A 24,603-nucleotide genomic window follows, 5' to 3' on the forward strand; every position below is an offset into this window, starting at 1 on the left:
TCAAACTGCACCTCTGTACCCATTAAACAATAACCCCCCATTCTCCCCTCCCTGGATTTTTCTTTTGTGCCAGTCATAATATCTTCTGGCACCCTCATTATGAGTGAAATTAAATCTTTTTAACACGTGTTCATTTTTATATCCTCACGAGCGAGAGTCATGATCGTATCTTTTACTGAAAAATATCTTTTAAGAGTCCTAAACTCAAAAAGGACCAAATAAATAATCTAAATGAGTGAGGAAGGCTGGGAGTGTGAGGACTGTCCCCAATGAGGGCTGTCACCAACTGACCATCCTGATTTGCCCAGGACTGAGGGGGCTGGGGATGTAGGATTTTCTGTTTTAAAACGGGAACAAGGGACTTCCCTGGTGGCGCAGTGGTTGAGAGTCTGCCTGCCGATGCAGGGGACACGGGTTCGGGCCCTGGTCTGGGAAGATACCACATGCCGCGGAGCAACTAGGCCCGTGAGCCACAATTACTGAGCCTGCGCGTCTGGAGCCTGTGCTCCGCAACAAGAGAGGCCGCAACAGTGAGAGGCCCGCGCACCGCGATGAAGAGTGGCCCTTGCTCGCCGCAACTAGAGAAAGCCCTCGCACAGAAACGAAGACCCAACACAGCCAAAAATAATAAATAAATAAAATTAAAAAAAAAAAAAAACGGGAACAAGCTGGTCGTATTAAGAGCTTGCACCCCATCTAAAAGGGGCTCCTACTCCTAATGATATAATTGGGGAATTTAGGCCTGAGACTGCTACATCAGAGAAGCGAGGAATCTGGCTATTTACGTTGTTTTATAATTTGTAAATGATGGCAACTAACACAATATTAAACAAAACAAAACACTGTGCAGACCAAGCAAACTGCTCCAGTGTGGCCTCTGATGAAGAATGGGCTGAAAGCCCTCCACCCCACCACACACCCCCTGATCCGCGGCCTCCTTAGGCCTCCTTGGTCAGGAGGAAAACTCCTGTGGAAGCCGCTGGGCCGCCGCTGGGGTGACCACCCTGCTGGGGAGCAGCTGCCGCTCGGATCTGAGACGTATGCCCTCCCGGGAGGGTGTCTCTCAGGGCCCAGAACCCCTCAAGGCAAGCTCCAGGACCACTGGGTTCTGGACTTCGTGTTATCCAAGGGCCAAAAGAGACCGAAAGAACCACTCGACAACTCCAATGGCCACTTTTTCAGCAACTCCGCCACGCCCTGACGTCGGTTCCCTAGCCTGCAAGCCCGGCTCCCCCGGGTGCTCAGCGATAAAGGAGACGCTCTGACGGTCTCCCCGGGGACGGGTGGGGGGGGGTGTGCGTGCCTGGAGGTTCGGATGCGAACGGGCATCGGCGGAGACTCTCCTGGGCAGCCTCCCAGGGAGGGGTCCTGCGGAGGCGGAGCGAGCTAGCGCGTGCGTGCCACCCACCTCCCCGACGACCCGCCAGAGCCTGCCAGAACCCGCCGCCGCGCCGCCCCCCCACCCCCCACCCGCCAACACGCTGGGACTCCCGGCCGCCCGACTCGGATCCGCCGAACCCGAGGGAGAGGGAGGCCGTCCTGGCCCGGCGCTCCCCACCCCGCAGGCCCTCTCACCAGCTGTCCCTGGAGAAGCCGCGGAGGAACCAGACGCCCGGCGCCAAGGAAGACCGCATCTTGCCCGGCGGTACCCGAAGCGAAGCCGAAGCAGAGGAGGATGCAGAGCTGGGCACGCGCCCCGAGCCGGCAGTCCCCAGAGTTTAAATGCCCCGCCGGCCGGCCCGCCCCGACCGCGCAAACCATGGCCTTTAGCCCCCGCCCCTTGCGCCTGACCGCCCTCGGGCCCGGCCGAGCGCAAAGCGCACGCCCACTGCCCATCCTCTGGCCGGCCGCGAGCACGGACTTTTCTCGTGCTCTGCCTCCGGGCTAGGGACCCGCGGCCCTCCGAGCCTCTGGGGCCCCTCCTTCGGCCTGCGCTTGTCGGCTCACTTCCCTCCGGGGAACCGAAAGCTGCGATCCCAGACGCAGTCAGCTCTCTCTGATCTTCCGTCTGCCCTCAGCTGCTCCTGCGTGCCTTCCTATCCTGATTAGCTGGGGCACCGACACAGATCGGGAAACTGAGGCAGGCTGGAGGGCCAGCGTCCCACAGGACGCTGATTTGAGTGCCAGCGCCCCCTGGGAGCGTAGGTGTCCCAACAGGGACTTTCTGTCCCACTCAGATTCCAGACCACGCAGTGAGCCAGACAGGACCCTACCGCACCTCGTCCACGGAGAGACTGACACCCCCGCCCCGCCCGCCTCTACTCCCCACGGTGACTGTGCGGCGGCCACTCCTGCTCTCCCTTCTGAAGGCCCGCAGCCATGCAACAGTGAAGGGCCCGTCTGAGGCACAGAGTTCCGTGCTCTTAAAAGTGCTCTGCAGACCTCTAGCCTGAAGATTTCCAGGGTATGTTTCCACCTAAAAAAGCAGTGATTGTGAGATCTTTGTCTATGAACCCAAGGGTGAACTAACTATAGAGGGAAGCATTGGCCTGGAGAATAAAATGGTTAATAGAATGTGAACTAGGAACTTGTCTGGGCAAATAGATTTCAGCCCTAAGCCCACCCTGCCCCTCACTCCTAGGAGTGCCCAGACCCAAAGTGCAAGGTCAGAGAAGGGCAGTAAAGGCAACACCAAACAGGTTCAGACCCAGGAGAGTGAGCTTGGCCGCTGCCAGCCCCGGAATCAGGCAAAAAGAGGTAAACAGAGCTGTAAAATCCTCCCTTAACGCCAGGCAGTCAGGGGCAGGGGTCTCGTGGCAGAAATGAAGACAGCAACAAACAGAGGGCAGGAGGTAGACGACTACAAAGGAAAGGGGACGGGATAGAAGGAAGAAGCCGTGCTGGGTTGTGTAAGGTATGGAGCTGAAACACTGAGGAAGAGCACAGCTACCAGCAGCTAACCCAGCCCTTAATTATACCACACAGGGTGCCCAGATGTACATTCATTTCGTTCTTACAGGTCAGGGAGGTGGGCATTATCCATCTGAGAAGACTGACTAACCATGCTGGTTTGCCTGGGACAATCCCAGCAGACACCCGCTGTTCCAGAATGTATGACGGACAGCTCTGGGGTCAGTAACACCCAAAAGACATTAGGCCTGAAAGAAGGCAGATTAAAGGTGGAAAATAAAATGAGATAATGAGCTGATATCACCAGGAAGAGAGCTGCATGTGTCCAAAGGACTAGAGGGAAGGATAAAGTTGAATACAGAGGAGCCACGGAAGCAGCTGAGGTCACTTGAAGCTACACGGGAGGAGTACGTGGACGTCAGCAAGGGAAGGGAAGAGCCCACCGCCAGGGCTCCAGGGGTGCTATCCAGACTTCAGTAGTGGGGAATATCTATCTTTCCATTTCAGACAGAGAGGAGCCAAGGAATAAGACTCATTAGCACCCATTTTACATGCCCCTCTGGAGAAGGTGTGTTTGTGCCCCTCAGGGGACCGTGCTTGTCTGTGGCTGGAACCCTCAGAGAGGCATAAAGAATACGCCCTCATGGTGGTATGGCTATTATTCATGCTGTGCCAATGAGTGGCTGGGAGCAGGGCCAGTCCTGAGACAGTCTTTGCCTTGTCCTAGTGACTTCCTGTGAATTCAGGGGCCAGGATGGCAGCAGGGACACTCCTACCAATGCTCCTCACTTGCTCTTGTGTGTGACCTGACAATCTCCTCGCTTCCTGCTGCTTGGGGGAGTGACAAAGAAGGATACTTCTTTCACTCAGCTACACAGGCTCTCTACCCTTGACTCACCTTCCTGTTATCTGGCCCCCTTCACACGCTACCTCCTCAAACCTGGCAGGCTGTGGACAGTAGTATCTGAAGGCAATAAGGAGGGAAGGGATGAGCGATTGAACCACACACTAAAGAAAAAGAGCCTTAGTTCTTATTGTGGGTAGCCCTATAAATGGTCAAAAATGCTTACTATGCCTTAGTATCAGACACCTGTAAAACAGGAGCTGGCAGTTAATGACCTTTTCGCCCATCAAATACCAGTTCCTGTTGCTAGCAAGTTTCATTGACCATCCATGGGACTTTTTTGGGTAGTCAGTTATCCGTTTAGGTCCTTCTAGATATAGCAACGAGTGTCCTCCCTGGTTTTTTCAAAGGGACCCGGGGACTTGAATTCTTGAGAAAGTCTGTGAGAACAAGTGCCACGAGGACAAGCCATTAGGCAGCAGAACCCCCGCGTTTCCCTGCACACACACACATTCTTTGAACACGTCTCCGTTCTCCCACTTCTGTCTCACTAAACGGAGAATAGCACAATTTTCTGTGTGATAAAGTCAAAACCCAGACCTTTGATTAGTGGGGTAGGAGTTGAGATATTAGGAGAAATTAGGATTACTCAACCTTTTAAAGATTCAATTTCATATTAGGCCTGTTGATTGAGACGCCAAGTGTAGTGAAAAGAACACGGGTTTTGAGGCAGAGCCAGCTCTGGCTCTCCTACTTCTCCGAGCCTCAGTTCTCTCGTCTGTAAAATGTGGATAATAACATTTATCTTGCAAGGTGGCTGTAAGAATTTAAAATTATGCATATAAAAAGTGTCTGGCCATATTAAATAGATTTGATAAGTGGAGCAATTATTATATGTGCATGAGCTTATATACAGCTTGAGGATTAGATATTGACTACAACTGATGGAAACAAATGGCTGTTATAAATGAGAACAAAATATAGGCGCCAAAGGATCAGAGTCCTTAAAAAGTATCAATGGGTGTAACAGAATAGATTTGACCTGCAAAGTCTTTAATATCCTGTGTGTGTGTGTGTGTGTGTGTGTATGTGTGTGAATGCATATGTATGTGGGTATCTGTGTGTGTGTATACAATTTCACTCACTGAGTTATTGTAAACATTATGATAATACATGTGGAATAATTTGGGGTTGACAAGGATGGTTGTATGGGTTAAGTAAAGTGTCATAAAAATGAAGGAAGCTATTATTATCTCAAATATATCAGATGCTGAACTCTTGCTAAGAAGAGTTGCTTTTAAACTTCTTCCAGCCAACACAATCAAAAGATAAATAAGCAAGGTGACCATGTATCCAAAAAGATTTTGTTTCTCAATAAAAGACAATCTTTTGGAAGGGCTTGGCAAAGAAAGCCCCAGCATTGATATGACTGGTCAAAAGGAGGGGCTTCAGTCTATTCAAGACTGGACTGATGGCTCATAATGGCCTGAAGAATGGGCTTTGGGGACCACTATCAGCCAAACAAGGGAACAGTCCTGCTCTCAAATAGTCAACCGGGGTGGCAGCAGGTATATATAAGGACAACCTGAAAGGAGGCAGTCCTTGGGAAGGGAGGAGCAGATTGGGCAAGTGGTTAAACTCTTATGGTCTCCCAAAGTTGCTTTGTTCAGGGGGAAAAATAAAAAGGAATATATGGTAACGATAAAAGGCAGACTCAGGTAGTCTGTTCACACAAGCTGAGGACAAGTTTTGGTTGCTCTAGTATCTGAAAGTAACAATTCATTAATATATTCATTTAATCAACACTTTTGGAGTGCCATCTATGTGCCAGGCAAGATACATTGATGAATGAGAGAGGCACAGCCCCTAATCTCAAAGGAGTCACAGCTGAATGGGACAGACATATATAGGGATGTAATTCCACCTCAAAGAGCCCTAGAGGAACAGGTTGACTCAAACAAGAAACAGGTTAAAGAGGTATGTTCATCCTCCTAAGGAGGCACTGAGAAAGGATCAGATGACCCTGGAAGAGGCTTGAGAGGCTCCAAAGTAGGTAATATGAGAAGCAGATGTGAAGCACAGCTGGGCGCGTGCCAAGTAGAGAAGAAGAGAAGAAGAGAAAGGTAGGACCAACAGAGCGCATGGACACAGGCATGTGCAAAACAGCGGAGCATGAAAAAGCGTGGTCTATTTAAGAGATGGTGCATAAAAAATTCTGTGTAGCTGGAGAGCACACATGCACAGTGAGGAGGTGCTGAAGATATGACCGTTTTTACTTGTGGTGAAGTAGCGAAGAGCCTTCAAAGTCAATGTTAAGGGGTTGGGATTTTGTCCTTCGGACAGTTGGGGGTTATGAAAAGGCGGTTTGCAAGAAGGGTTGAGACACGATCAGATTTATGTTCTTAGAGGAGAAATGGCCATTTAAAAGCCCTTGCCGACCTCTGATTCTGGATCAAGATGGAATAGACTCACTTCTCCCTATTCTTCTTGCTAAGTGCTAAAACCCTGGGCATTATATATACAGCAACGTAAGAAAATTCTGAAAAAGTGGAGAGAAGAAGGAAGATTAGCTAGGAAGCTCAAGATCTGAGGAAAGACACAGTAGTGGTTTGTCTGGGTTGCTTTTTGCTTCATTTATCCTGGGCTGGACTCTGGAGAAGCCAGCACCCAGTCCAGAAACACCAACAGCACAGACAAAAAAGGAAAGGAAAAAACACCAAGAAAAGCTAGCCAGCTAAGTAAAGGATCAAGAAAGGGGCATCCCCTCCAACCAAACACTACAGAGAGCACAGCAGCCCGCCCCACTTCTATCAGCAGAGGCAAAGTGGAGGCCTCAACTTCCATTTGCACCTGGCTGGAATGAGGCATCCTCCCAGCCCCGCCGTCAGGGCGGTGTCAGGGAACTCCGAGTCCTGGGAAGCCAGGACTTTCGCCACCTTCCGGTGGTGATGAGCACGCCCACCCCCCCCACCCCCCACCCCCCCACCGCCATGGTGTCAGCGGAGATCACATGGGGAGCAGTAAGGAGGGCCCCTCCCCCTCTCATGCCGGGTGGTGTCAGTGGAGGCCCAGTAGGAACCCAGATCTCCCACTCTCCAAACTGTAGCGAGATGCCCTTCTCCACCACCCCACGGGTATCAACTGAGGCCAAGTAGGAAACCTGAATTTCTACCACCCGCCTGGAAGAGAGGATTGAAAACATGATCCAACATGCTGTCACTTTCTTAAAAAACTAAACATACACTCACCATACAACCCACTAGTTGCCTTCCATAAATGAAAATTTCTGTCCATACAAACCTGTATACAAATGTCTGTAGTGGCCTTATCTATAATAGCAAAAACCTAGAAACAACGAAAATGTCCCTCAGCAGGTGAATAGTTATGGTACACCCAACACTACTCAGCAAATGAAAGAATTATTAATACACACAATTTGGATGGATCCCAATGGCATTGTGCTGAGTGAAAAAAAATCTGTCTCAAAAGGCCACGTACTGTATGATTCCACTTCCTTGAAATGACAAAATTATAGAGATGGCAAGGAGCTTAATGGTGGCCAGGGGTTAGGGATGGTGGGGACAGGGAGAGGTGTGAGTGTCACTTTCGAGGAGTAACATGAGGGAGGTCTTTGCGGTGACGGAATAGTTTTGTATCTTGATCATGGTGGTGTTTATATGAATCAACACGTGTGGAAATGGCACACATAGAACCATACATACATTCTGTACCAATGCCAACTTTCTGCTTTTGATATTGTGCTATAGCTATGGGAGAAACTGGGTAAAGTTTCCTCCCTGAACTATTTTTGCAACTTCCTGTATATATATCATCGTTTTTAAAAAAGTTTTGTAAAAAGTGAAAAAAAAAAAAAAGGAGCTCTTTGTCAACTTTTTAGTTCTTCCTAGTAGTTCTCAGTTTGCTAATTCTAGAAACAGGGGATGGTACAAATTTACCTTTTAATATAAATCTTTTCTTTTCAGAACATGCTGTGGAGTGGCAAGGTCAGCTGTCCATGCTAATTGAAGTTAACATCTAACTTGCCTTCATCAGTACAGGTTTCAGCATTAGTCCCTTGATTCCAAATCATTCCAACTCTGCTTTTATCTAACACCTTTTTCTGTACCACTTAATGGCTAGGAGATAATACTCCTCCCCATTCCAAAGACAAGAAATTTTAAGCTTATAGAAGAAAACAGGCATGTTCTGAATCACATAATGGTGGTGGTGGAAAGATAAGATACTAGCTCTCCCCAAGGCCACTCCGTCAGAAGATCAGATTCCTTCTCAGCCCCTGGGGTGACTGTGGACATGCCTCCCTGCCTTCCACTGCTGCTCTCTTATATCTACAGTTGGGAGCACAGTTTTACTGCACCATTGTAAAGCAAGAGGAATGAAACAGGGAGGACAGGTTGGACAAAGGAAAATTGGAAACTGGCTTTAGAAATGAGAAGCATGTGACTTCAAAGAACTATGATGCTTTTCACAGACAAGAATGGGAAGGTCTTTTAGGGAGAAGTTTACTAGAAAGATGAAAGAAGTTCTGGATAAACAAACTGGTGCCGCACTATATAAACTGGAGATGTTCTTGCTACCCTTTGATGTCCATGGCAGCAGAGGCAGGCCCCAGATCTGGAAAAACTCGCTTATAGCGAGTTTTGGCCCAACAATACCTTCCCCCTATAATTTCTCCGCAAAACTCTTTTGCACTGGTCTCAGATCCCTGGCTCTTAGTGTGCTGTTGGCATTCCTTGTAAAATATGTGAAGGCCAGGCAGGCTGCAACATGCAGGAACTGAGCTCGAGATTGAAATTCCTGGGAGAGAGACCTAAACCTAGTCCTAATCCTATCTTAGATCCAAGTCTTCCCTTCTTCCGAATTCAAGATCATCTAAATGTTCACCGTATGCTTCTAGTAATTTCTATTGACTGAGCCCTGTTTCTAAACCTTTTCCCCCCCTCCTACTCATGAATTTGTACAGGTTCTTTCCAGTTTATAATGACAGAGCTTCAGCCAGAGAGAGGGGCATATGCCAGGCATCTCTAGGGGGAAAAAAAGCAAAACAGATAATTCATCAGTTTCTTTCAAACTCCTTGTGTGACTTTGTCAAGTCCTTCAAGTCTTGTAAAGTCCTCGTCTATTTATTGTAGGAGGTTTAAGACATACACACACACACACAAGCCTCAAAATTAACAAATACAAACGGGTTGAAAACAGATGAACTATGAATAAATATTCGGTCTGGTTAATTAACAAATATTTTAAAAATCAAATCTGAAATTCCTTATAAAAACTTCCAGTAAAGCAAACTTAAGAAGACCTGGATCATAAATTAACACTCTTGCTGCACCTATATGAATAATTAGACCCAATCTAATGAGACCAGCCTTAGGTTGTGATCAAGAATAGCCTTTCTTGGAGACTATTTTCGATCAAAACAAAGGAAGTTGTAGAAAACATCTTATGCTTCAGTGGAAGATTACACACTGTCTAGAGGACTCCCCTCCATGTTATCTGATTTTAGCCGATAGTTGATCCAATTTACAATTCTGCAAATTTTAAATAACTATAGAAGAAAATGAGTTTTGTCTCCATTTGAACTTTCACAACGTTCCTTTATTCATATAAATATGAGTATTTTTTTTCTTTTGCCTTTTCTTGGAACCAGTTATAATAGCTGCTTATTTTCCTTAGGGGTTTAAGTCTTTAACACATGCTCACTTTAATATCAACATGTTCATTTTTATATCTGTATGAAAGTCATGAGTTTACTTTTTTCTGAAAATTGTCTTTTAATGTATATAAACAATTATCATGGAAGGCAGAAAAAATACGTACTGCATACAAGTAGTATACTATGGTTGGGCAGGAGGAATAACTGCTTCTGATTGAGAGAAATCAGATACGTTTTCATAGAGCGGGTGGTAGTAATACTTTGCCTTAAGGGTGAGTAAAATTTTAAGACTGAGAACTGGAAGGACAATTTCAGGCAAACAAAAGGCTTATTAATCCTAAGGGGCTCTCCTGACCCACATGTTATTAGCCTGCACCCAGCACCCTAGAGTCCCAAGAAGAGGCCAGACTCAGTCCTGAGAGATTCACACAGGAGCAATACCCAGTTTGGAACCAGTCCCAGGGAATCTCCCTGTATATCTGACCTGGCAAGGCTTACAGTCCCAGCGCTCAGCTGATGAAGGACTCCTGGCGAGCACAGAAGCACGAGGCATGATGAAACTGGGATAACTGGCTCATCAAAGCAGTGTGTCTTGAAATGAGCATCACAACCTATTTCCTGTATGTCAGATAGAACTATACCACAGCCTAGACAAATTCCCTACCCTGTGCTGCCTGGCAGGCCAGGTGTAGAGCTGTATGGATCTAATTGCATCTTACTCCTGGAGTCAAATTAAGTTTCATTAATGGCTATTAATCCAAACATTTCCATTTTGCCAGTGGTGAAGAGGAAGAGGTAGGTATGGAGTTCAGAAAATGTAATACAAAGAAAATACATATTTAGTAGAGCATTAACTAAGTCTCCAGCTATCACTGTTTATCTGTGCCTGATGAATGGATTTTCCAGCGTAAGCCACTGTGTGTAAGTCTGTACTTACTGTAGACTGACTTACTACAGACACTACAGTATAAGCCACTTACACTATATTAGTCTCCTAGACTAATAACAAACATCTCCACAGTTTTCAGAAACCCATGCCTAGCTAAACTTCCGATTGTGTTGCCTCAAGCTCCAATCCCGTTCTACTTCAAACTCTCTTTTCCCTTGATCTTCCATTGTTAATTTCAGTCTCAGCCTGTTTCTTGCCTTATGTCTATGTGGCTCCCCCTCCCACTCCCAGCTCTGTTTCCGGGTTTTTGTTTTTTGTTGTTGCTTTTGGTTTTGTTGTTTGTTTTTTACAGAGCGGGGGTCACAGGGAACAAGGCCCTCATCTACCATCCCTGAGCCAAGTCACTAGTAAGGGAAGAACAAGGAGTTACCTTATGTGGAAAAAGGCTCCTGAGGCTGAACCCTAAAAGACCGAGCTGTATGACAGTCAGTCGGGTTTCATGCGTAGGATATAAAGTCCCAATAGTGACAGGAAAAGATGTGTTGCTCAGCTCTGTAGCAATTGCTTTGAACTCCTTAGAGAAAACACAGAGTCCACCTGGGAAAACAGGGTAAGACATGTTCCTCCTGTAGCTGAACCTGTCAGGTGAGGGTACCTACAGTTTTAAGCCAGGAAGGACTCGAAGATAGGCATCATTTCACCCACTGGCTGAGCAATAAAGGAGACGTGCTAATCTACAATTTAAACAACACACCCATCCATTTGGCAGCTAGGCAAACTCTCTTTCCTTGATTCTCCACCTTAAAAAAAAAAAAAAAAATCTGGCTTTAGTGGTAGGAAGGCTCAGAGTAGGATGGAACAATGAATAAAATCAAATACCCAAATGCAAATCAAATGTAAATGTCATCATGACCTAGGGACTTAGAAAACCTTTTCTCTTAGGCATTAATACGAAAGGTCAAATGAAATGTCTGAACTATCTCATCGAATTCTCACAACAACTCTGTGAAGTAGGTACTATTATTATTCCCATTTTGCAGATGATGAAACTGAGGCACAAACTAACAGCATTGTAAAGCAATTATACTCCAGTAAAGGTGTTAAAAAAAAGAAAAAGAAAAAGAAACTGAGGCACAAAGAACTCAAGTAACTTGCTTAAGCTCACACAGCTGATATGTGGTACAATCAGAATTTAACCTGTGACTGTGACCTTAACCACTGCACAAACTATCCCACAGCAGCAGGGCCTTTGAAGACAGAGCAAGAAAGAGCTTTGACAGCAAAAAACAATGTTTCAATCTCTAGAAGATTCTATTCAGAGGGAAGATAGAAATCTAAATGATTTTTCCCATCCCTAACATAAACCACATAAATATTCACCCCAAGATTTCAAAGCTTCTTTTACTAAATTACCATTTTGTTTTTTTTGTAATTTCTAACTTGTTTTCCATGGTCTTTCATCCCTGAACTTCTTAAATTTTATATGCCTGGGAATTCACCAGATAATAAAACCAGGAGACTAGGTGCCCAGTCTTTCTTATAGAAAGACCACAGAATGCTGCAGCCTCTAGGTTCTAATCACCACCTGATAATAACTATCATGTCAGAAGTCCCACACCTAAGGGATATTACTTTCCTACCTAAACCTCCTATTATTGGGGGAGGGGGAAGGGAAGGAGGAAGGAAGGGAAGGACATTTATAATGCTAACAAGTTTATTTCAGGCCCAAGGTGTTTTTTTTTTTAAAGTAAATTGCTTTAAAAAAAAATTCAAACATACACAAAAGCAGAGTGAATAGCATAATGAAACCCCAATACACCTGTCTCTTAGATTCACTGTTATCAAACTTTCACTACACTTACTTCATCTATCTCTCTTGTCTCATTTTGTTGAATTATTTTAAAGTAAATCTCAAACATAATTTTATTTCATCCCTGTGTACTTCAGTATCCATCCCCGTACAGATATTTTCTTATATAACTATAATGCCATTGTTATACCTAACACAATGAATAGCTTAGACTCTGTTCAAAATTGCTTCAAACACATATTTTTCACACTGTTTTTTTTATTTTTCATATCAGGATCCAAACAAGGTCCACATATTATATTTGAGGTTTGTAATCTCTATAAATCTGTCTAAATCTAGAGCCACCTCCCCATTTTAAAAATTCAAGCCATTAACTTGTTGAAGGAAGTTTTGTTTTCCTACAGAATGACCTATCTTCTGGATTTCTGCTTTCTCATGGTATAATTTGTTTCCCTCTCTCTCCCTATTTCCTATAAATGGAATCCTCATGGCTTTTCTCTTTACATATTGTTTTCATCTAAACTAGAAAACACAGAAAATGATTTGAGAGGCTGTTTTCTCAATTCTCCCAAGGATGGTACATAGCTGGTGCCGTTCTAAGTGTGTAACTGAATTGAACTTGGGTCTTACTTGCCCGCCGTGCAGCACAGCCAATTTACTAACACTGGGTTGTGATGAAGGAAATTACAGCGTTTATTCGTAGGGTGCAAAGCAAGGAGTACGGCGTGGCTCGTGCTCAAAAGTCCTGAATTCCCTGATGGCTTTCAGGGAAGGGTTTTCAAGGCAGCATCAGGGGTGGAGGTTGCAGGGTGCGTGATCAGCTCATGGACTTTCTTCTGATTGGTGTGTAAGGTAAAAGGGTGATGTTTCAGGAATCTTTATCATCAGCCTTCTGGTTCCAACCAGTCTGGGGTCTATGTGCTCATGTTCAGCATTTAGTCCCCATGGGTGGGAGGGCGGTCTTAGCTCCTGCAGAACAACTCAAAAACATGTGTCAGGTTGTAACGTGTATCCCTTGAGGAGGAACTCAGACTCTGTTTTATTGCTGACTATTGTCTCTTGACTGCTTTTCCTTTGTTTCTGCCTTCCCTCACTTCCCTAATTAGCAACTGCTTGAGTCTGCTCATTGGAACTCAGGGAAGCCTTAGGAGACTAAAGCCTTTTTCTACAAACAAGAAATGGGGGACACAGAGGGACTTTTGTACCCGGCAGGACCCCACAGGGTGCTGCTCACTTTCAATCCCCTCTTTTCTTTGATACTCCTCAATCGTGAGGGGACCAGGGGCAGGACCAGAAAGGGAATCAAGTTTTAGATAAAGAGGTTAATCACAAACTCGGCAGGGGAACTCGGTTTTAGGGGGACTTGGTTTCAAGTGAACCGGAGAGAAGTTAATTTATTATACACGGTGGATTCCGTATAATGATTTCCGTAGATGTTTTGAGGCAGGGGGAGGAACCTAAGACAAGAATTGAGTAAAACGTTTACCAAGGGTGATCTCATCTTGGGGCCTGGAAGGGATGATGACTCGTGCAGTAAGTACAACACCAAACTGTCTTAATCAAAAGGAATTGATTTGACTTCTCTTTGGCACACCCCTCTAATAGTGGTCAGTAATACTGAGAGCAAGACCAGACATGGACCATTCATTTCTACCTTAAGAGAGCTTTAAAAACCAAAGTCAGCATATTCAAAGTCTTTTGCCCATTGGAAGGGGCCTAGCATGCCAGGAGAACATTTGCTTTTATCTCTCTCTATAATATATCCAATCTGCCAAGTCTTCTTTTCGGAGAAGCATGGAAAAATGCCCAAGACGGGACACAAAGCAAACTATGTATGCTCACTACACTTAAAGTGAAACTAAAGGAATATTTTGCTTCCGAAACCAGAATCTAAGTAAGTAAACACAGAAAAGTAATACCTGCTACCTATCATACCTTAAATTGTTGGAAGATGTGAAAGCAGCAGTTTCTAGCCTCTGCACCCAGTGGGTAGTCAATAAAGTTATTGACAATCTCATTCCTGCCCATCATAAAAGGGCTAAAAACTAAGGGTAAGCAATATTGGACAATTACCAGCAGTACACTGGAACAGTGCCAGGCAGAAGCCACAGAGTTCATTAAATCAAAGCAATTAAAGCAAGCCGTTTTAGGTAGAACTGCCTAGGAAAATACATCACGTGCCAGCTTTGTGATTGTTACTGCACAAAAACTAGTACATGAATATCCTCTGCTACTACCGTAATCCTGGAATTGCCTCTATCACATGTATATTCCTTCTTTCGGCATGAATTCTGTAAGTTGATAAAGTTGCCTCTGGGGAATAGCACAGCTGAGCTCTTCTGGGATCGTGGCCCTCTTGCTGGACACACGCCCATACTTTCCTATATCCTCCTGCCCTGCTCTCCTATTCCGTTGTGACCTACTGAACTCGCATCTACTCTGACAAGATCAGGGTTGGAATCAGAGTTGAAGAGAATGAACTTGTCTGACACTACCGCGTCATGTACAAGTAAAATGTACCATGAGTCCACAACTCAGCATGAAGAGCAAATGAAATGGAAAACTGGTGAGGTCAAAGGTGTAAAACATAATTAATACATTCATAGAACGTCAGAGCCACAGGGGAGATTGAAGGTCCCTTAGTATAACTCTCTTACTTTACAGAAAGAGAAAACTGTAGCCCAGAGAAATTATTCGTCTCAAATCACAGTCGCAATTAAAGAATGAAAAACAAAGTAAAATGATGTCTAAGGACCTTTAAAGATTGAAAACATTAGGTAAAACTGCTAATCATGTAGAAGCATTTGGAATTTTAAAAATTCAAATCTGTATATCTATTTAACAAGCATTTTCTGAGAGCTTATTACATGCCAGATAGAGCACTGAACAAAAACAGACAAAAACCCCTGTGCTCATGGAGTATACAATCTAGTGGGGAAAGAAAAGAAACATTAAGTAAAATATATAGTATGCCATACAGCTGTAAGTATCATGAAGAAAAATAATGCAGGGGAAGGGGAGACGGAGCACCTAAGCGTGGGGGTGGGTAGGAGGGTCACATTTTAAAACAGGGTGGTCAGGGAAGGCCCTCTACTTCTGATACACTTGGATGAAGGCTTGACGGAGGTAATAAAGTGAGCCAAACATTATCTGAGGGACAAGTGTCTCCAGGCAGAGAGCTAATGAAAAAGAAGAGTCCCTAGAAGGTCCATCGAAATACAAGGTCAACGCGGTCCAGCAGAACAAGCAAGGAGGAAAGTAGTGGGCGATAAAGTCTCAGAAGTAACTGGGACCAGATTTTACAGGGCCTTGTATGACACTGTAAGGACTTCGGCTTTTCCTGAAGGAAATGATAGCCAAAGGAGACTTTGAGCAGAGGAGTGACATGATCTCACTTTTTTGAAAGGACTGCTAAGTGGTCCTAAGTGCTAAGAACTTAGGTGGTGCTAAGAAAAGTCTATAGTGGGCAAATAGAGAAACAGAACCAACCAGGAGGCTACTGCAATAACTCGGGTGAGACATGATGATGACTTACTTAGAACAGGGTTGTAGTAGGGCAGACATGGAAAAAATAGCTGTATTTTAAATATATCTTCAAGGTCGAGCCAACAAGGATTGGATGTGGGCTGTATAAGAAAGACAAGAGTGAAGGTTGCCTCCATGTTTTTTTGGCCAGAACAACTAGAAGGATGGTGTTGTCATTTGCTGAGAATGGAGAAGACTGCAGGAAGAAACAGATGTTTTTATAGTTTGGGATGTGTGTATGTGTGTGAGAGAGAATGCGTGTGTGTGCAGAGGGTGGAGATCAGAAGGTTTGGTTTTAGATGTGTTAAATTTGGCTGCTGTATTGAGAAAGTACACAGGTGCAAGAAGAGATTACTTAGGAACTCTTAAAATAATCTATGAGAGAGATGATGATGGTTTGGACCAGGCATCTCGCAGCAGAAGTAATGTGAACTGGAAATATATTTTGCAGGTAGAGTTGACATGATTTGCTGATGAAGTGATGAAAGATGAAAGAGAGAGAAAGAGGAAAGTCAATGATTTCTTCAAGGTTCTTGGCCTCAGTAACTAGACAAATGGAATTACTATTAACTGATATGGGGGAGACTATAGAAAGAGCAAATTGAGGGAAATCAATGATGTGGAAATGTCAAGTAGGCAGTTAGGGTTAAAAGTTTGCATTTTCAGGGAGAGGTCTGCACCAGATATATAAATGTGGGAGTTATCAGTATATAGGTAATATTTAGAGCCACAAGACTAAAACAGATCACCGAAAGAGCAAGTGTAGATACAAAAGAAGTCCAGGGACTGAGCCCTGGGACACTCTCAAAAGCTTTGGGGTTGTGGGAGCCATGTGTAAGGTACCTCAAAAAAACAGAGTGATCAATTGTGTTTAATTCTGATGACAGGTCCAGATAAAGTCTGAGAATGACCATTGGATTTAGCAATGTGGATGTCATTGATGACTTTGAAAAGAGCACTTTCATTGGAGAGGTAAAGGCAAATAGTCTTACTAGAATGTATTCAAGAGTGAATGTGATGAGAAGAACAGGAACAGGAAGTATAGACACGCAAGGAGTTTTGTTATAAAGAGAAGCAGAGAAGGTTGGTGGTACATGAAGGAGAATGTGGGGTAAAGAAAGGCAGCAGGTGGCTTTCTTTTTCTTTCTCTCTCTCTCCTTTCTTTTTTTCTTGGTTAGTTTTCAAGATGGGAGAAATTACAGCAAGTTTATATACTGATAGGAACAACTCTAGTAGTCAAGGAAAAATTATGATGCAGAAGAGAAGGGGAAGAAATGCAGAGGCAATGTCCTTTAGTAGGTAGAAGGGAACTGGATCCAGCCAGTAGTCAGAGTAGGCCTAAGACAGGAGAGCAAACAGCTCATCCATATTAACAGGAATTAACACACACAGGTAGGTAGGTAGGTATGACGGTGGGAGCTCAGGGGAGTTCCCTTTGGACTGCTTGTTTTTTCAGTGATACAGAAAGCATCGTCACCAACTGAGAGTGAGTGTGAGGGAAAACCTATAGGAACTTTGAAGAGAGTAAAAAAAAGAAACAGTTATCTAGGAAAGTGTTCATTCTTAATCCATCGTTTTTCACTTGAAATGTCTGTCACCTTCCTTATTTGAAATAGTGGGCCCAAATTTAATCCTGACCCTCACCCCCCCTGCCCTGAAATCAAAATCTATCTCATTTAGGCTCAATCTTATCTTCAGGCCTCTTCTTCCTTATTAGTCCCTGCTAATTTAGAAAACTTGTAGAATTTGTCCTCCCAACCATGACTTCAGAAACGTGTAAATTCAGGCAAACTCTTAGAGTCCAGGCTCCCTTCCAAAGCACATTCATCCAATTCAAACAGGATTCACTGCACTATCATCACTAAGGGTCATGAGACTCAGGCTTCCTCCTTGGTAGCTGCTAGTTATCCCAGCATTCTCTAACCCCACAAAAATAAATCTTTAGATACTGTCTACACCTAACCAAACTACAATACAAAAGCATACTCATTCTCAGGTGAGATTTATATTCATAGACTTAACCTAGAGGAAGAAGACTTGAAATTTCCCTGGTCCTGTGTTAAGACCTAATCCCATCACCATTCTTCCATTAACTTGATGTCAGACAAGTCAATTCACCTATATCAGATAACCAAACTAAAAAAGTAGAACAAAACAAGCAGAAAAAACAAACAAACAAACAAACAGTCAAAACACATTGGACGAGACCAAAGAAACAAATAAAAACCAATACAACTTATCCTAGGAGTGAAAAACTTTAACATCTGAAAATCAGTTAATATAATAAATCTTATTAATAGAAAAAATGACAAAAATACATGATAATCTGAATAGATGCAAAAAAAGCATTTGACAAAACCCAACAACTTTTCATGATAAAAACACTCAACAAACTAGTAATAGAAGGGAACTTCCTTAAACTAATAAAGCCTATCCAAGAAAAATGCACAGCTAACATCCCACATAATAGTGAAAGACTAAATGCTTTCCCCCTAAGATCAGGAACAGGACAAGGATGTCATCATTCCTATTCAACATTGTACTGGATGATCTATCCAGGGCAATTAGGCAAGAAAAAGAAATCAAAGGCATCTAGATTGGAAAAGAAGTAAAACTGTCTCTATTTCCAAATGAGAAAATCTTATAGATGAAAAATACTAAGGAATGCCCTAAAAAACTATTAGGCATAAAAAATTAATTCAGGAAGGTTACAGGATACAAGATTGATATACAAAAATCAATTGTATTTCTATACACTGTGATGAACAATCTGAAAATAAAATTAAGGAGATAATCCATTTAAAATAGCATCAAAAAGAATAAAATACTTTGGAATAAATTTAACAAAAAAGTACACATTTTATGCTCTGAAAATTACAAAACATTGTTGAAAGAAATTAAAGACTTAAATGAGTGGAAAGACATCCCATGTTCATGGATTAGATGGCAATAGCTCCCAAATTGACCTATAGATTCAACGCGATCCTTATCAAAATCTCAGCTGGCTTTTTTGCAGGAAGGTGATCTTAAAATTTATATAAAAAATGCAAGGGACTCAGTATAGCGAAACAATCTTGAAAAAGAAGAACAAAGTTGGAGAACTCATGCCTCTCAATTTCATAACTTACTACAAAGCCACAATAATCAAGACAGAATGTATTGGTTTAAGGATAAACATATAGATTAATGGAATAGAACTGAGAGTTCAGAAATAAACCTTAACATTAATGGTCCAACGATTTTTTTTTTTTTTTTTTTTTTTTTTTTGGCTGCATCAGGTCTTAGTTGCAGCACACAGGATCTTTGTTGCGGCACGTGGGATCTTTCGTTGTGGCGCAAGGGCTTCTCTCTAGTTGTGGTGTGTGGTTTTTCTCTCTCTAGTTGTGGTGTGTGGGCTCCAGAGCACGTGGGCTCTGTAGTTTGTGGCACGCGGGCTCTCTAGTTGAAGGGTGCGAGCTCAGTAGTTGTGGATTGCGGGCTTAGCTGCCCTGAGGCATGTGGGATCTTAGTTCCCCGACAAGGGATCAAACCCGCGTCCCCTGCACTGGAAGGCGGATTCTTTACCACTGGACCACCAGGGAAGTCCCAATGGTCCACTGATTTTTGACAACAGTGTCACATCAATTCAGTGGGGCAAATAATAGTTTTTTGAATAAATGATGCTGGAACAACTAGATATCCTCATGCAAAAGAATGAGGTTAGACCCCTATCTAACACTATATACAAATATTAACTCAAAATAGATCATAGACCTTGGTGTAAGAGCTAAAACTATAAAACTCTTAGAAGAACACACAGGAGTAAATCTTTGTGACCTTGGATTATGTAATGGCTAAAGCAACAAAAGAAAAAGTAGATGAGTTGGACTTTCTCAAAATTAAAAACTTTTGTCCTGCGAAGGAAACCATCAAGAAAGTGAAAAGACAATCTCCAGAACAACAGGAAATATTTGCAAATCATAAGTCTAATAATGGACCTTATGGAGAATATATTAACAACTCTCATAACTCAATAATCAAAAGATAAATAACACAATTACAAAATGGCAAAGGATCTGAAAAGACAGCTCTCCAAAAAGGATATACAAGGGGCTAATAAGCACATGAAAAGATGCTCAACATCATTAGCCATCAGGAAAATGCAAATCAAATCCACGAGATACCACTTCATACCCAGTAGGATGACCATAATTAAAGAGACAGATAAGGACAAGGGTTGGAGGATGTGAAGACATCTGAACCCTTATACACAGTTGCTGGGAATGTAAAATGGTGCAGCCACTCTGTAAAACAGTTTTCAGTTCCTCAAAATGTTCAACGTAGAGCTACCATATGACCCAGCAAATCCCCTCCTAGGTATACACCCAAGAGAAATGAAAACATATGTCCACAGAAAAACTTGTAAACAAATGTTCATAGCAGCCTTATTCATAATACCTAATTAGTAGAAACAGCCCAAATGTTCATCAATTGATAAATGGGTAAATAAAATGCAGTACATCCATAGAGTAGAGTATTATTCAGCAATAAAAGCAATGAAGTACTGATACACACTACGACATGCACAAATCTGAAAAACATTTTACTAAATTAAAGATTCCAGTCACAAAAGACTATATATCATATGATTCCATTCATATGAAAAGTCCAAAATAGACAAATCTGTAGACACAGAAAGTGGGCTGGTGATTGCCAGGGGAATGGGAAACAACTGCTAATGGGTATGGGATTTTTCTTTTCTATATTTAAAAAAAAGTTTAAGTGTGGTAAAAAAAAAACCACACATAATCTAAAATTTACCATTGTAATCAATTTTAAGTATACTGTTTAGTAGTGTTAAGTATATTCACATTGTTGTGAAACAGACCTCTAGAACTTTTTCATCTTGCAAAACTGAAACTCTACTCATTAATCAACTTCCAATTTCCCCCTCCTCCCAGACCCTGGTAACCATCACTCCACTTTCTGTCTCCATGAATTTGACTACTCTAGGTTCCTCATATGAGTGGAATCACACAGTATTTGTCTTTTTGTTTCTGGCTTACTTCACTTACCATCATGTCCTTAAGGCTAATCCATGTTATAGTACGTGACAGGATTTCTTTCCTTTTTAGGGCTGAATAGTATTCCACTGTACGTATATACCACATTTTGTTTATTCATTCATCTGCTGTTGGAAACTTAGGTTGCTTCCACCTCTTGGCTATTGTGAATAATGCCATTATGAACATGGGTGTGCAGATATCTGTTGAAGATCCTGCTTTCAATTATTTTGGATATATACCCAGAAGTGGGATTGCTGGATCACAGGGGCATCTCTTTAGAGTGACAAAAGTGTTCTAAAATTTGTTAGTGGTGACAGCTGTACAACCCTAGAATATACTAAAAACCACTGAATTGTACATTTCAAGTGGGTGAATCAAATGGTATATGAATTATATCTCAATGAAGCTGTTAAAAAATACAACTCAGAAAGGCTAAATCAAGGATATAGTTACATAAGGATTTTGACTGAACTGAATAATTAATCTGGTTAAATAACCAGTCAATCTTGTCACATGGGTAATTCTGACTCTTATTTGCAATGACCTGGCTAGATATTTAGGTGGTTTTTGAGACATAACCTAAGTGCTTTTTTAACACTGACCATTTAGAAGACATAGGAAAAAGAAAATGTCAGTACCTATCTTTAATTCACAATATTAAACCTTTTCATATTTTGTGTCAAGAAACACTGTGAAGAAATAACAAATTCATACTAACTATAGCAATTTTTATTTCATCTGCTCTGTAGGTATGGCATTCACCAGACTTTTTTAAAGATAGGGAAATAAGGTAGAATATTTTTTAAATAAGTTTAAGGTAGAATATTTTTAATAAGTTTATATTTTTAATAATATAAACTTATAATGTATAATAAGTTTATATATTAATATAAATAAGTTTATAAATTAATATTAATATATAATAAGTTTATATATTTTAATAATATTTTTAATAAGTTTAAGGTAGAATTTTTTTTTAATAAGTTTAAATCATAAGTCCATTATTAGACTTATGATTTGCTTTATTCACTTTGACTTCAGATTCACTTTTTGAAATGTCACTCACAATTATTTCACATAAAAGATGCCCAAAAGACAGAGTTTATTTGCCTTTCTCTTTTTTGCAATAAAAATTATAAAATTAAAAAGTCCTATGTCCATTGTCACCGAATGGGGAAAGAGGGAATAAATTAAAAAACAGGAGAGAAAAATTTTTGAGAAAAAGAAACATACATCAAATTCAGATTGTTCTCATCTCTAATTGTTATACACAGCTAGAAAAGTTAACAGCAAAACAGATGGCCACTGAGGCTCAGAAACTCATTTCATCATCTTCTTTTCTGCTTCATCCAGACATTTTCAATTTTGTCAAGACTCAAAGTACAGATATAGAAGACTCAAAGTACAGGTACAGAAGGACAATAAATGAGATAATCTCAAAGATTTCTAATGATCTCTTCTGATCAGAGCAGAGCAAAGTGAGAGAAACCTTACCAGTCTGACTGATCATTTTTAAAGCAACATGCTCCATGTGGTTTACAGCAAAGAGACAAGTTTGGAAGCCAACTTTCAATCTTGGTGCCAAGCGCAGAGTGAAACAATGGTCATGATCTAATTATAGTGATAGCTGTTATTATGTGGGACAGTCTTTCTTTTCAGATTACACATCTTATAAACTTTAACAGCTTTTCATAAATAATCTCTCAGGGTTGACTTTAAGTGAAGGTTGAAATACTAACAGTTGATTTCAGATTCTTATTACAGATTTTTCAAAGTCCGTCTGTGTGCAGAAGCAAAATTATGAATGGCGACTCGAAGAGTTGAGTTCCCTTCAGGGATATCACAGGAATTGATGACTGAATGTAGTGCCCGGGTATATGCTGCAAATAAAGATTTGCACAGTGGTGAATGAAGTCAGATTCTAAACAATTCTCCCAACCTTTTTCTATTAGTACTGTTTCTCTGCCCAGTCTCATAGGAATTAACTTTAACCCATTCACTGAATAAATATTTATTGAGTACTTACCACATGCCAAGTACTCTGTGATTACAGAAAAGATAAGGGAGAGGATGGACACAAAAATTAAATTGCAGTGTAATATTTCCAGACCAGTGGCATATACAAAATGTCATCACAGAATGAAGTTTGGAATGAAAGAAAAACTAGGAGAGGATGGAAAAGATTTCCAGAAGTGGTAACATTTAAGATGGTCTTGAAGGATTAATAAAAGTAAAGGAAAGAAGGCATTTTAGGCAAAGAAATGAGTGTGTGGGGTGCAAAGGTATAAAAAAATGTGGCATGTCCTGGCAGTAGCAAGTTCGATAAGGCTGGAGTGTTGCCTGGAGCCAGAGAGAAAAATATGCTAAATATGACATGTATTTTGTACTGTAGTGGTAAGTCCTACAGGTTTGATGATAGGGGAATGGCATGATCAGATTTGTGTTTTTAAAATATAACTCACAGGACTGATAAGAAACTCATATCACAGGGCAACAGGAATACAAACACTTGCAGCACTTTCAGTGTGTATGAAGCCTATACAATCTCTACAGTATGTAAATCAATATATTTAAGAATGGACAGGGAACAGAAATACTAGTCTCAGCAGGAATGACTCATCTTCTCTAGCTGGGATCCTTGATAAAGACAGAGTTCATATTGGTCCTCATTTCCCTCAGTGATCCTTAGCAGAACTGAAAGTCTAATGTGGATATCTACACATTATAAATAATATATATATGTGAATATAAATAATAAGTCTATGTTAGATAAGGCCTAACTTAGATGGCCGTAAGAGGCAAGCTCTAATATTCTTCATTTACAGGAGGACCTGAAACCCTAATCTCACTACTGTGGAGTGAGCTAGAAATATTTCCCCAGCATAAATGGAGACAAGAAGATAACAGGTCTCAAAGAGAAATACAACTCACTATAATTATTTTTATTGCCTCAGAGTTGTTTTGTAAAGGGAGTAGAATAGCCTCTGATATATAGTAAGCCTTTAGTCAATAAATGCTAAATTACTACAACCACTACTTTTACTGTTGTTGTTTTTTTAACTGCCACCAGGCCCCAACCATTCCTTTAAGAGACTTACCTTTGTGGTTTTTATAGAAAATACAATTGTTGGCACAGGTATCAGGATGAGCATCCCAAAAATCAGGACCACAGCAGCATAGTGGAGGTAAAGTAATATTATACAGCTGCATTTTCTCCTGGATCTGGGCGCTTAAAGCTTCTACATATCTATAAAAATACAGTATGACCAGGCAAAGTGAACCACTAGGAAGAGAATGAGTATGAGTCCTTATTTTACTACCAGCTTTAACTGTTAAACTATTTCATATCTCTGTGCCTCAACTCTTCCTCTTTGTCCTGGGAAGCAGCACTAGGAAAAATGTAGTGCTATTCCAGAGAGGTATTAGGCAATCAAGAAATTTGATGAAGTTCTGTACTCCCAAAAGTATGAGAAGACACAGTCAACTCTTTTTTAAGGAAAATGAGAACACTGACTTCCTAACACGTTTCCTCTAGAGCCAAAATTTCACACAGAACTTTTCAAAGTACCTTTGGTACTCCTTTTCTTTCTGTTGTTTTTCTCTGGCTCCTTTTACTTCCTCAAGTTGTAGCTGGGCTAGTATCTCACTCATCTTCTCCCCTGAATATGGCTCTTCACGAAAGTTCATTCTTAATATCCTCTGCTCTTCAGCATAACGTTGCTGCTCTTTCTTTTTCTTAATTCTGAGAATAAAATCATAACGTGGTTAGGAATTTCATAAAATCATTATTTAGAGTCAGCTTCTAGATCCAAATAACTCAAGAAATTCCCAGAAACAGGGAAGTCAGGAAATCAGTTTAACACCCCTAGAAAAGCCACAAAAACTCCTGCTGGCTGATTTGAGTTTATCCCATAGTTCATGTATACACATAGCCTCTTGAATGGAAATGACCAATGGTTACTACTA

General features: G+C 41.7%; 1 protein-coding gene across 1 annotated transcript in view; it reads right to left on the reverse strand.

Annotated features, from left to right (window-relative positions):
- The window catches only part of LOC133099777 (coiled-coil domain-containing protein 15-like), a 96,496-nt gene that overhangs the window by 21,469 nt on the left and 50,424 nt on the right, over positions 1-24,603 (reverse strand). Inside the window, exon 15 of the mRNA XM_061203660.1 lies at positions 24,206-24,379. Within this exon, the coding sequence (XP_061059643.1) occupies positions 24,206-24,379 (174 nt within the window). The remainder of the gene's footprint in view (positions 1-24,205; positions 24,380-24,603) is intronic.

Source organism: Eubalaena glacialis, chromosome 10 (assembly GCF_028564815.1).
Source record: "Eubalaena glacialis isolate mEubGla1 chromosome 10, mEubGla1.1.hap2.+ XY, whole genome shotgun sequence".
NCBI classification, from domain to species: Eukaryota; Metazoa; Chordata; class Mammalia; order Artiodactyla; family Balaenidae; genus Eubalaena; species Eubalaena glacialis.